At 32.8% G+C, this 12826-nt stretch overlaps 1 protein-coding gene across 7 annotated transcripts in view; it reads left to right on the top strand.

Moving 5' to 3' along the window:
* LOC148614360 (uncharacterized) overlaps window positions 1–9657 on the top strand; it is a 39025-nt gene extending 29368 nt beyond the window's left edge. For 6 of the 7 annotated variants that reach the window (XM_088588469.1, XM_088588470.1, XM_088588468.1 and 3 more), the window contains one exon: window positions 8539–9657. In XM_088588469.1, the coding sequence (XP_088444595.1) occupies window positions 8539–9466 (928 nt within the window). In that variant the 3' untranslated portion in view covers window positions 9467–9657. Of the gene's footprint in view, window positions 1–1368; window positions 1496–2857; window positions 2904–8538 lie in introns of those variants that run through there. The other variant, XM_088588474.1, reaches the window with a different exon arrangement.
* The last annotated feature ends 3169 nt before the right edge of the window (window positions 9658–12826 follow it).

Here is a 12826-nt window from a genome sequence, read left to right as displayed (position 1 = left end):
GCATTTAATTTGTGTGTGTGTGTGTGTGTTACTCTTGTTTTCCTTATCTCCAGTTTTTATATTAATCTATTCTATTCGGTTTGCAACATTGTGTTTGTAGGTCGTCTTTTTCCTGTTTCTACTTTCTCGTCATGTCTATGGACTTTGACGTATTTGAGTTGTCCCATTGTTCACGCTTCGGTATATTGCAGATGTTTTAAGAACAAATAATTTTGATATAAAATGTTGATGAAAGCTTGATATGTCACTAATTTTACACGAACTGTTCTTTTCTAATTTTGTTTAAACAATGTTTTCAAATTAAGAGGAAGACGATACTCTCTCCTTAAGGGAAAATGTTATAGGTAAAACCAATAAAGCATCCTAAATGAAGTTGCTTGTACATATTGTAATTAATTTTTCATGCTTAGAGACATTGATGAATTTTTAACAAATCATGCAAGACACTCGGTCATGATCGATCATACACTGAACAAAAAAAGTCTTCTAAAGTTTGGCACGAATGGAGAGACAGACGTATATATAATTTACAACATGTTTTGAAGTTTCTGGGAAATGCAAAGCGACGTCGATTTTTAACTGCATCGCATGATAGTTAATAATTAGTTATTCAATCACAAAGACATCATTTTGAAAACAGTCTATTTCACCTAGCACGTAGATGTTATTTCTTTTATCAATAATTAACAATTTTATAATATGATTGGTTCTCGAAGCGTGAAGACTTAACGAGGGGATATCATTCATTAAGCAGATGAAATTTCTACTCTTAATATCTTGCAAAGTTTTAGGAAAGTGGTGTATTTTCCCCCTCATTTTGAATGGTGAGTTTGAATTTTAATGGAACTTGTTCCCCGTTAGAATGGGGTCATGATAATTGTCGAAATGTTCATGCTAATTAAAATGTTATTTTAATCTTAGATAAAGAACCACTAACTTGTATTTTGATATTTTTAATGTCTTCAGCATGAATGATAAAACGAGTAAATGTATTTTTTTAATGAATAATAATTTTAAATAGAGTTGCCGTTCTTTGTGAAATAATTTTATCATTTTTTTCTGCTTTGACAGTTTTAACACCGATCAAGAAAGATTATTCAAACCAGATTGTTTAACCGAAGTAGAAATTGATCTAAAGCGCATGTTTCATTCTCAAAAGAATTCAAATTTACTTTTCAATTTGCATATTTCTATCAGTGAATAATATTTCACAACTTATTTCACATTTGTAAAAATATCGATCTGCAGAATCATATCACTATCTTAAAAGGCTCCTCTGCCTTGATCCATCCGTATATATGTAAAACACATTAAGGTAATCAATATTGAAGTATCGGGACCATATAAGAATGCTTTTGTCTTTTTAATCACTGCACGGAATTGTGCGTGATACGTGATAAACAGGAGAGTATTACTGCGTGGTGAAAAGCGGTTGATAAAATATTTATGAAATTAAAATGAAACGTATATCATCGCCTTGAGGTTTGTGTTGGAGGTAAGCAAGTTTGTTTTTTGTTACTTTTTCGACTAATTGTAATTACTAATGGAATTAAAATAAATTTGCCGTATTAGCTCCTTTACGTCTTATAGACATAAATAAAGGCGTTTTATTACTTTTAGTGTTAGTGATTATGAAAGTGAAATTAAGCTTATATCATCGTCCTGAAGTTTAAATTTGAGGTAAGAAGTTTTTTGTGTACATTTCGTATTTTCATTGCGATTTGACTAATATTGATAAGCTCTGGTGATTTTTTTAAATTTATTTTTTTTGTATTTTTGAAGACAAAAGTGATCGGTGGATGGGTTTTTTTTATAATTGATTCATAGTCAAAAACTAATGTTATAAGTTAGTATTATGATTAATTTATAGTAAAAAACTAATGTTATAAGTTATTATTATGTTAAAATTTAACACATGATGTTTTATTTCCTTGAAAGCAATGAACGCAGCTTAATATAATCTCGTAGTTTTGTAGAGCTTTGTAGTCATGAATTTCATGTGATATCTTTATTTCTTGAAAAGGTAAAAAAAATCAAATGTCATTCGTAATTTTAAATTGTAATTTTGGATATCCATGAAAACCGGGATATGTGCTTTTTGTCAATATCTATCATTCCGATTTCACAGATGTAAGCCACATTTTAGTATGTTCTAGATGAATGTTGTCGTCTTTGCTCACGAGATTTTAAGTTACGTATCTAAACAGTCGGCAAATCAAATTAATAGTTCTTCACAATTGAAATGTGTTAAAGTGTTGTTTGATTTTAGTTATCATTGACTTGGCAGAGTTGTTTCAGATTGTATTTAGTATGCAATGATCTCTATAAACAGAATCAGTGAGAGCTTTTTGTGGAAATTATAATATTTCTGAAACAATCAATCTGAAACTTATCTGTAACAATTAGTTCAGTCGCAGTTTGTCTGTTGCTCGTGGTGTGTAGTTTATTGTCTAAATATAAAGAAATGGAGATCTTCTAGTAAAATCTGGTTTTAGTCATTGTGTAAATTAATGATAAAACATATACAAACAAACATTACAAGAAAACTGATACCCAATTATTGACACTAATACTACGGGCAAGGCGTGTGCCTTTTATAAGTAGAATAATTTAACATGCGTGAAAATGATTAAAACCCCTATTTAGAAAATGTGACATTGTCTTTTCTTCTTGCATGAATTGTGAAATACAAACGTCATATATTTTAGTATATTTATCTACCCGATCTGACCGTAGATCATTAATTTTTCACTAAAACAATATCAGAACTATGCAGAACACTTTTAGCATAGGTTAACCTTTTTGAAGATAACTTTGTGGACTTTTTTCTCCTGAATCTGGTTTATCCTAATTTTAGCATATATGAGTGCCACAGTGGATACTTGTGAAGGAATTCTGAAGTTGTGAGTAAAAGTCGTTTATAAACTCATTTTCAAATCCTTATTAAGTGGGATAGAACTGACTTGAAATTCCGCTACATAATCTTTATTTTAGGGGAAAAACAAAAACAAAACACAAGGTGCAAGAAAAACTAATAAGCAAACACCAACTAAAAACGGTAACAGAGATATGATGAAAATTTGGAAGAAAAGCAATTTCAACAAAATATTTATTTTATAGATTTTAGTTGAGTCCGGGTTGCTCTTTTACTTTTTTTTCTATGTGCGTTTTATTTTGGTTATTATAAATTCTTTGTTGTGTGTAGTCGTTATTCCAGGGTTATGTTTATTTTTTTTGTTATTAAATTCGAATACTGGTACCCTTGATTTCCCTTTCAGTTACATAAAATAATAATAATAATAATAATAATAATAATAAAACAATTAAACGAAGCTTTGATAAAAAAAGAGAATGTGAAATCGAATCATATTTCAAAAATATTGTTTCACATTTTTTTTTCTGGAAGGAAACTTCTGTTTCTTAAGTGTATGTTTAGATTTGAATATTGGTGTTTCCTTTAATTCTAACTTTTGAATATTTTTCGGCGTGTAACAAGTTGTAATATGCTGTATAATATGAGGAGGTAATGACCTGTAAGAGAACGAAGTTGAATATTTACTGAATATTACATTTAAAAATCTGTATCGCATGCTGTATCAACCCGAGACTCCTATATCACCCCAAGGGCCAGTTGATACAGCATGTGATACAGATTTTAACATGTCATGTTCATTATATAATATATTTTAACTATACTTGAAGTGCGGTCTGTGAAGGGGTGTGGTATAGAGTATGTGAAGGGGTGTGGTATATGGTCTGTGAAGGGGTGTGGTATAGGGTATGTGAAGGGGTGTGGTATAGGGTATGTGAAGGGGTGTGGTATATGGTCTGTGAAGGGGTGTGGTATAGGGTATGTGAAGGGGTGTGGTATATGGTCTGTGAAGGGGTGTGGTATAGGGTATGTGAAGGGGTGTGGTATAGGGTCTGTGAAGGGGTGTGGTATAGGGTATGCGATATAGGTCTAGAGGTATGTTATAAGGTGTGCGATATAATGTAGACGATATAGGGTTTGAAAAACACTTATAATGCATCTACAAAAAAGTTATATTTTTGTCTAAATATATGATATATTGATATTAGTTTGCCTTCTATAATAATACATTAACTAGGATGTGTTTTTCTTCATATAATTTGACACAATTTTAAGATTTAAGCTAGGACTTTGATCAATAATTGGTATAAGTGCTAATAGAATGTTAGTCTTATTGTTTTTCAAACTTGCAACCAATTTCTTATTTTTATATGATCATCTTAAAGTGAGCATATTCTTTCTGGTTCCGAAATATGAAGATTTCTTACTTTTTCAATTATTATATGATGTAATCATATTTTTTATTTGCAAATAATGAATCTATCAGTTAAATTTATTAACGTAATTATCTGCAAGTTGGTCTTCTAACCATTGTGTTGACTCCAAGAAAAAGGCCATCTTATTAACTTTTCTTTTATTAACATTTTATTCTGAGATCATGTAAGCCTGAAATCACACTCTCGGTTCTTCTAAGGAACTTTGTTCTCTGTTATTTTTATACTTGTTTTCTGTACACGATCCACGTTCATTTTCATTCGCGTTTATGTGGTTCCTTTTTATTTTTTTCAGTAATTTTATAATCCAATTTTAAATATCAATGAATAGAAAGATAATACATGTAATTGTTTTTTTTCTTCAAAACTGTCTACATCCCTCTATCGGTTCTGTTGAAAAGAGAAAATGCCGAAGTGATAATAAAAAGGGGGTGTCAGATAGGGGGGTCTATACTGGACAAAAACAACGACAACACAAATTGACACGAAGACAAATAACAAGAAATGAAGAGCGTAAAATACAGAGTCGAATAGTGCGAAGCCTATCGGGTATGAACTGAAATGATTTTGTCTGCTGAAGCCTAATGCCCGTTTTATAAACACGTACAAGTATTGTACTTTAAATCATATCAATTTTCAGTATCTTGATGTCAACGGATGGCCATGATGGTATGGGTTCCTCATTTTCTCTACTGTTTCCGTAAGATTGATTGCTTCATCACAATGCGTTCTTTATAGCCAAACTTCGATTAGGCTCTGTTTCGTATCTATTGTACTGCGTTCTTTGTGGCCTGTTGGTTTATTATATTTCTGTTCAACATCCGAAGTCTTTTCTATTCCCTGCGTGCTGGTAATGATTTTTCGTGATATTTAGGTACGAATTTAATTCAAGTAGTTCCGAATAAAGCTACTCACAGCAGACGACATCCAGCGAACAAAATGGCGTGCTTGATAAATTCCTAAATACCGTTCGATGATATTTATTTTGTAATCAAACAGGACAAAGGTTGTCATCTTTCATTCAAATGTTGGTACATGCTACTATTTTAAAATTTCAAATCAAATATTGGAGCAGGTATGTTTCTATCTTGTAATCCATTCGACTAAACTGAGTCAATCAATACATCCTAAAACGAGGACTTTTAGGGCTTGCTTTAGGTGCTCTCACGCTGCTTTTCTTCAGAGACTTTAATCCTAAAAATGTTGACTCAAGGATGTTATGTTGACTTAAGAATATTTTATGAAAGATAATACAGATGAAAATCTATAGTTTATTAAAATGACAATGATATTCATGTTGAATATAAAGAAGGGATGATCGTGGAGTTAGAAATGCAGCCATGATATATACAGACTTTTAAGTAATTCATATTTGGATTTAAGTATCGGAATAAGATATCATCTTAGGGATGAAGCATCCATTGTTGTTTATCAAATATTGCAAAATGTAACTTAGCATGGAACAAGGTAAGCGGCTACGTTAACTTTTTCATTTGTATTGTTTATGAAATGATTGCCCAATTTTAAAGCACAACGGACTTGCTTGCACTCTTAGGTGGGTTCTATCGAGATTAGTTATTACATTGTCATAACTGGTGAGGTGGTAGGTTTGATTCTTTACGACTTGCACAATACTGTATGATATCCAAATTAAATGAAACGATTGTCGAATTCTGTTGATTCAGAAGGAACTCTTACGTCGAATGATAGAGATCTACGAATTGCGATTGTATTGTCCCATTTTTATTCTCCGGTATTTTTTGTTTTTTGTTTGAAACATTGAATTGTTGAATTGAAAAAGAAGCTATATTTGAATATCAAAGTTTTATGGAATAATGAAATTTTATGTAATGTTGGTTTTATAAGAGGCACGTGTAGGTTCTTAACGGTTTAAACCTTTCAAATAATTTAAGATAATCTCTATGATTCTACGTGCAACTAAACAAAAGTGAAAACGCATTAAGAATGCTTTAATACATATATATTGTTGTGCACCGTTCAAAGCCAATGATCCCAAAGCTTTTGACCTTCCATTATCTATGTCACAATTATACGGGTGTTTGGGCCCTTTCATGTTTTATATTGAACCCCATGACTTTTGGTGGCAGGACATTCTGTCCTAAAAAATGACTATGACCCCTTTCCACTTTGTAACAATTGTATTTTGCTATTTTAACGATTAAGGCATAAATTTAATGTGTTTTATAACAAACAAACGGCAAATGAAGTGTTCAAAAGATTTTGAAAAAGACAACTTCTATTAAAGAAAGTATTGTAACAATGCAATGTGCTTGATTTTTTTTTTCAAATTTAACATTTGGGGAACATGACTTACAATTTTGACCTTTTCTTCGTCTTTATAATTTCGAAAAATTGAAAGAGTGAGGTTATTAATACATGGGTGTAAATAAAAATGAAATAAAATACAACCATTTCATATTTGTGTTTCTGTTGTCAATGATTGAAAATCACAAGATGCGTTTCCATGTATTGAAGTGGTTGTTCCTATGGCCTCAGTAGCTTTATGTTTTATTTATTGTTTTTGTTTTTGTCTATATACTAGGAACCGTCTTGGTGAGTCATGCCAAAGACTGTAAAATTTGTAGTCACTGCATGCTTTTCCAACAAGCACGCGGCATATACAACAGAGTGACAGCTGTTTCGCTCGGAAATGGAACAATATATCCGAGGATATATGCCTTTCCATTGGTAGATGTTTTGTGAGCATGTCGGTCTTTTATAAATCAAAGCTTGTTCTGTCAAAAACGTTCTTTGATTTCTTCGACACTATTTGACTTCAATTATTTTAATTGGTAGTAAAAAATGACAATCTATAAAATTTATAACTATTTTAATTAAAATGCCAAAGCTGTATCATTGAAATTTCGAAAACCCTTGTTTTAACTGAGATGTTATTTCAGGTGTACCACTAAAACAACTATGTCTATAAGGTAATTGTCATTGTTTACTTTGTCCTCCACTTGACAAAAGAAATATATTTATTACGAGTTCAACTTGAGGTTTTTTTAAAGACAGTAACATTAACATAAATATTAAATTTCAAATTAAAAGATTAAAATATTTGGCTTTCATGACTTTTTACCGTAAGAACGACATATTAATGCACTGAGAAGAGAACTGAGTGGTCACCTCTGATACGAACACGTCTTATTAAAAGCACCTTGTCAAAGGATTTAAAGTTTGGAGATAAGTTTTGATATATTTCGACCGGGTTTTGTACACAAATATTAAGTATGTATAAACATTGTCGTATGAACACACATGGCAGATTTCAATATGCATTTTCGTTTGTCATAGGGATTTCGATCTCCCGAGGTTGACCTTGAAACTAGCTTACTTAATCTTTGTAATCTGGTTTAAATATATTTCAAAATTCATGAGATACTGATTTCTTTTACTGAAATTAGAATCTTTGACCTACAGCAAAACCTTATGAACTAAGAATATTAATTCAGGTTAAATCTCGATAATTTGTTCTAGTTGAGGTTGCAAGATGTAAACTTACTATTATGTTTTTAGTTTTATAAGAAATTGAATTCTTGCTATAAGGAAACGACACTGCATATGTACCGATCGTTCTATATTGATAAATTGTGTCAGTTATGGCCGACCTACACAATGCTCAACTTTGGCTGGCATCAACAAGATCGAAAATCGATTGTACAAACTTCAAAGTACAAAAAGATAGTCAAGAATAGTCATGGTACAAATCCGATATACCGATTGTGGGCACTTAACTGCCATTTAATCGCCATTGATCTTCCATGCTGAGGATTTTGCTATTATGTAATCCATAGTCAACTTCAGGGATGTTGGCCTTTTAATGTACTAATTAAACAGTATGCTGCGTTTTATCGCTTGTTGTATGGATAAACCGAACTGACTTCGTTTCTCTTGCAGCAAACTACCATTGAATTTCTAACGCCTGTCGCTAAATAAAGCTCGAAAAATTCTTATCTATACAAAATGGCCAGTGATACACATATATCGATAGTAGATTACAACAGCTAAACTTATACTTTTCCTGGATACTCCTGCCTTTTTAACTTTGACGTTGACATGTATATTCTGACGTTGACATGTATATGACTACCTGGGTGGTCGTCTCGTGGATATTTCCGTCAACATCATTGTTTGGTTTGTATTGTGTAAACAAACAGCAACTAACTTACGCAGTCAACAATTTTCTATTTTAAAATCTTTCTTTTCCAGATTTGGGCCTTTCATCAAAAGACGCCCGGTGACGTCATATTCCGACCACCATTCATTTGCACCTTCACCATCGTCACGTGTAAAATCTGCTGCTGTCAATATGCCACGGTCACACGTAAGTGTTGCTCGTTTCTATGATTGGTCGGAGGATTTAGGAGAATGTGTTTCAGTTTCACAATTTTATCGGGACTTGGCTGCTTATAGCAAGATACAAAACGGAAAAACGAAGGAAAAATCACGTGGTGTGAATCCCGGACGAATGTTTTTGAGAGACAAAGCAGGGCTTACAAAAGGTGAACGTGAAATTATTGAGGGAATTTATAGGAATCGTTGTAATATTGGAAAAGACGATTTACTCAACGAGTCAAAAGAGGACTGGAATCTTGTACGGAGTCACAAAGATGCTTGGTTAATAGGAAAACACTTTCATCGCGGTTCAATAAACAAATCGGAATCCGATGGCAAGTCTGATCTTACGAGTTCCCCGACCGAGTCCTGCAATAACAGTAAAAATGACGATCATTATGAAGGAGCACTAGCTCCTCCAACAACGCCCGATCCTGAGGATTATGAAGAGAGCACGCAGCACGTTTGGAAACGTAAAACTGCTCACAAAAATAGTCATGGACATCCACTTGATATAACAAATTCAAACTACCGACAGTCAGCAAAGAAAGACGCTGATGGGAAGAAAAAACTTTATGTGAATGTGTTTTTGCCATCGATTTCCGGTGAAGGATTGCACCCACCACATGACAGTCTCAATGCCAGTCTTAATTTGCCGCCCACTGAAGGACCAAGACATCCGCTGTACTCTGAGCATGCACGAAACATATTTCGAGAAAAACAAGAGAAAGCAAGATTTTCTCGGCTGAATCCGTCTAGTATTGTTAAGTCATCTAAGGTACAACTTACAGAAAACGAATAACAGTTACAGCCTTGGACAAATCTGCTCAGTAGTATTTTCTGAATCCGTGATTACGGAAAAGTATGTGCAATACCCAATTCCTGGATTTTATTGTTATGAAAGACTAACAGCAATAAATAATACGATAAGATATATACATGTACATGTATGCGCACGGTATAATACATGTGTTTTTTTTTTTAGATTTTTAACATTACACTAGCACGAGGCAGCTCTTTGATAGCTATTAAATGGCGATCTACTTTTGTTTTTCACCAACAGCGGCGGATCCATAGGGGGAGCTGAATATTCCGTGGGTTGGAATTCCCCCTTGTTGAAGAATTTTGTCAAGTTTTTGCAAAGTCGGGCACATGATAGCCTTTATCAATTTCTGAACCCCGTACATTTTTAAATGAATTTCGGGATCCGCCAAGACCTGTATCTATTCATCCATTCCTTACCATTTGCTTACTATTCATTTCGACTTTTTGTTTGATAAATAGTAAAGAAATTGGTCGGTTGCGGATTGGTGATACTAACAGTATGTTCTTATGATATTGCTACCGCGATTCTATTACAAACTGCTTACTGTGTGTTCATTCGTTTGTTTTGTGTTTTGTGCCATGTTCTACCATTTTACCATTTTTTACAAATCTAGGAACCAGAAATTTCAGTAACGGGGACGATTAAAAATAAGTAACAACTTTTTATCAGAATTTACCGACTGTGGTACTTAAAGGAATTTCAAGATCCTTTATTTTTAGTGCTCTTTTGTCAGAATATAGGGATAGGCATAATAAATTTCAAAAGAACAAGTACTATTTGACTACAATCAATTCATTTATGGTACAGTTTCGCTTACAAGTTACTTAATCCATACCATGAAATAATAATTTTACTATGTCCCGTACAATTTTATGTGTTTAAAAAAGCATTTGATAAAATTAGAAAATGAACAAGAATCGTGGGTGAAATGTGAATAAAACAATGCTTCGCCGTTTAGAAAGATGAAGAAAGAAAGCAGAATTGATATAAAACCAATGTCATAACACACAAACCATATTTTATACGTTTTGTATTGTGTTTTAGTGTAGTTGTTTCGCCTAATCCATGCCGGCATGTGACCTCATCCCGGTACGATAAGTCAAATAATTTTAAAAACGTATATAAATATAAGAAGTTATCATTGAATGGAGCACAATTTGTTCCTTTATCATGCCATGAAATTCTAAGCTGTGATAAAGTAAATCTGTGATATTTGTAAATCTTAGTTGACATGATTCTGAAGGAGCAATCCTTTTTACCATAGCTGATATTTAAAGTGAATTTGGTTTTAATGTATTTTTTGCCTTTGTTTAAGGGTTGCCTTAACTTAAAATTAGCTCTCTATGTCTCGGTGTTTTGTCAATGCCGTAAGCGGTCCCATTTATACAGTTTCTTTATCTACAAGAAAGTAAGTATCCACGAATAATGCTTGTTTGTATTCAAGAAGCAGATCACGGTAGTTCTGGGCTAAACTTCATTACTAAAATGTTTGCTCCAATTTAAAAAAATGTTTATGTATGTATTTGTTTTGTGACACGGTCTTGTAATTTCTACACACATAAGTTACCTTCAGTGTTGGTGCTATCGATGTATTGTATTCTTTTTTTCTGTATTTCATGAAAATAAATGAAAGTATCATATTTATTTGTATGAATGAAAATAAATAAAATATCTATTTATTTGTATATTTGTATTTGTAATATCAATGAGGGTATATATGTATAAGGGTTTGAAACGAACACCAAAGCTTTGATAGGTCAGTTATACAAAAGAGCAGATGGACAGACACGTATTGGGTTCTAAAACTTGTTTTTTTGTGCATTGTAAACTTTGCTTTACACTCTGTTATATGGAGTATCTAACTGTGACACTGACTACAATGTATAGGTCTGTATGCAATGCTTCTGTCGTTAATTGAAAATAATGTCCGTTTCATTTAGACGCTGGGAAAATTCATGGTGCCAGTGGCGTTGTTTAGAGGTACTAAAAAGAGTTAATTGAATGTCACTGACTCTTTTGTAGGAACTAATACTTCTTAATATGTGCAGCAGATACTAATATTAGGTATCAACAGTCACTACTTCAAAAATTTCTACTGTTGGCCCTGATGAACATGTTGGCTTGCCAGAAAAGTAATTCTGTTTATTGATGGGATCACGCCTGCAGCTATAAGTTGGTGGACAAGATACCGCGGACTTGATGCCATCTAAACGATAGCGTATGGAGGAACAGAATTTCAAACTTTTAGTTTGTAGAAGTTATTAATGGGTAGCTCATTAAGCTCTATCTTCGTGCTTGAGTAATTTTGGTTATAAGAAAACTATCAAGGGATTAATACGGAGTTTAAGAGGGGCAGTAGAATTGGCTTTTTTCCCGACACAGTCGATATGGTTTCGCTTTTTACTCTTTGACCTTGAAGATACTCTTTTATGGAAACGCTAGTCACCTGGTCGCAATTCTGTTTCCCGATTGGCCAAAGATTGATAACAGTGGTGTTCGAAAAAGTGTAACGAAAATTGAAATTTAGTGCCATGTGTTATTTTCAAAATGAAATGTAGAAAATTATAAGCAAAACAGCCAAACTTTATTAGGTCTGCTATCTTTTTTAAATATAGTACTTGTTTAACCTATTAAGTTGGGCTAGTGTTTTAGTGGAAAAATACACAGCTTGGTTTAGACCACAGAGGTTGAACCAAGAACAGTTGGGACACACTATTCAACCTTGATATTTTGATTGCAAATGAATATTTAAGTAGCAGTCCTAATAAAAATCAGACAGGGGGTGATTCATACATGTCAAAAATCCACCAAATTCAGTTTTATTTCTTGTTCAGAAACCGTTACTGATCGTATAACAAGTCTTAGTTTTTCATTTGGTTGTTGCACTTTTGAAATAAGCGTATATATTGTACATGAAACTCTCTTTTTATCTGATTTATCATTCTTAATTTTGTTTGATTTGGTTAATTTAGGTGGGAAATAAATGTATAATTTTCTCAAAACTGCAGATCTGAATACAGAGATGATTATCACTATGTGAAAATATAGAATACATAGACCAAAAAAAGCATTGTTTGTTTGCATGGTTTTCTACACCATGAATGACTTTACCATTGGTGGTGTCTGAATTTCATGTGGAATGCTACTTCAATAAATATTTGACAAGAATCATTGAGGTAAATTTTTGAAACATATTCATCAAATAAGCACAACGCCCAAAATCAATCCTAGCTGTCTATTTGTGGTATGGCATCTTCAAGTTTAATTTTAAAGAGATCAACTCACTGGTACTAACCTTATTGTCCTGACATCATGAAATTGCTTGTTTCTGGCCCC

This window comes from Perna viridis, chromosome 6 (genome assembly GCF_037379345.1).
Source record: "Perna viridis isolate PV_CMFRI_1.1 ecotype Kerala chromosome 6, ASM3737934v1, whole genome shotgun sequence".
NCBI classification, from domain to species: domain Eukaryota; kingdom Metazoa; phylum Mollusca; class Bivalvia; order Mytilida; family Mytilidae; genus Perna; species Perna viridis.
This window is presented reverse-complemented; position numbering and strand designations above follow the sequence as displayed.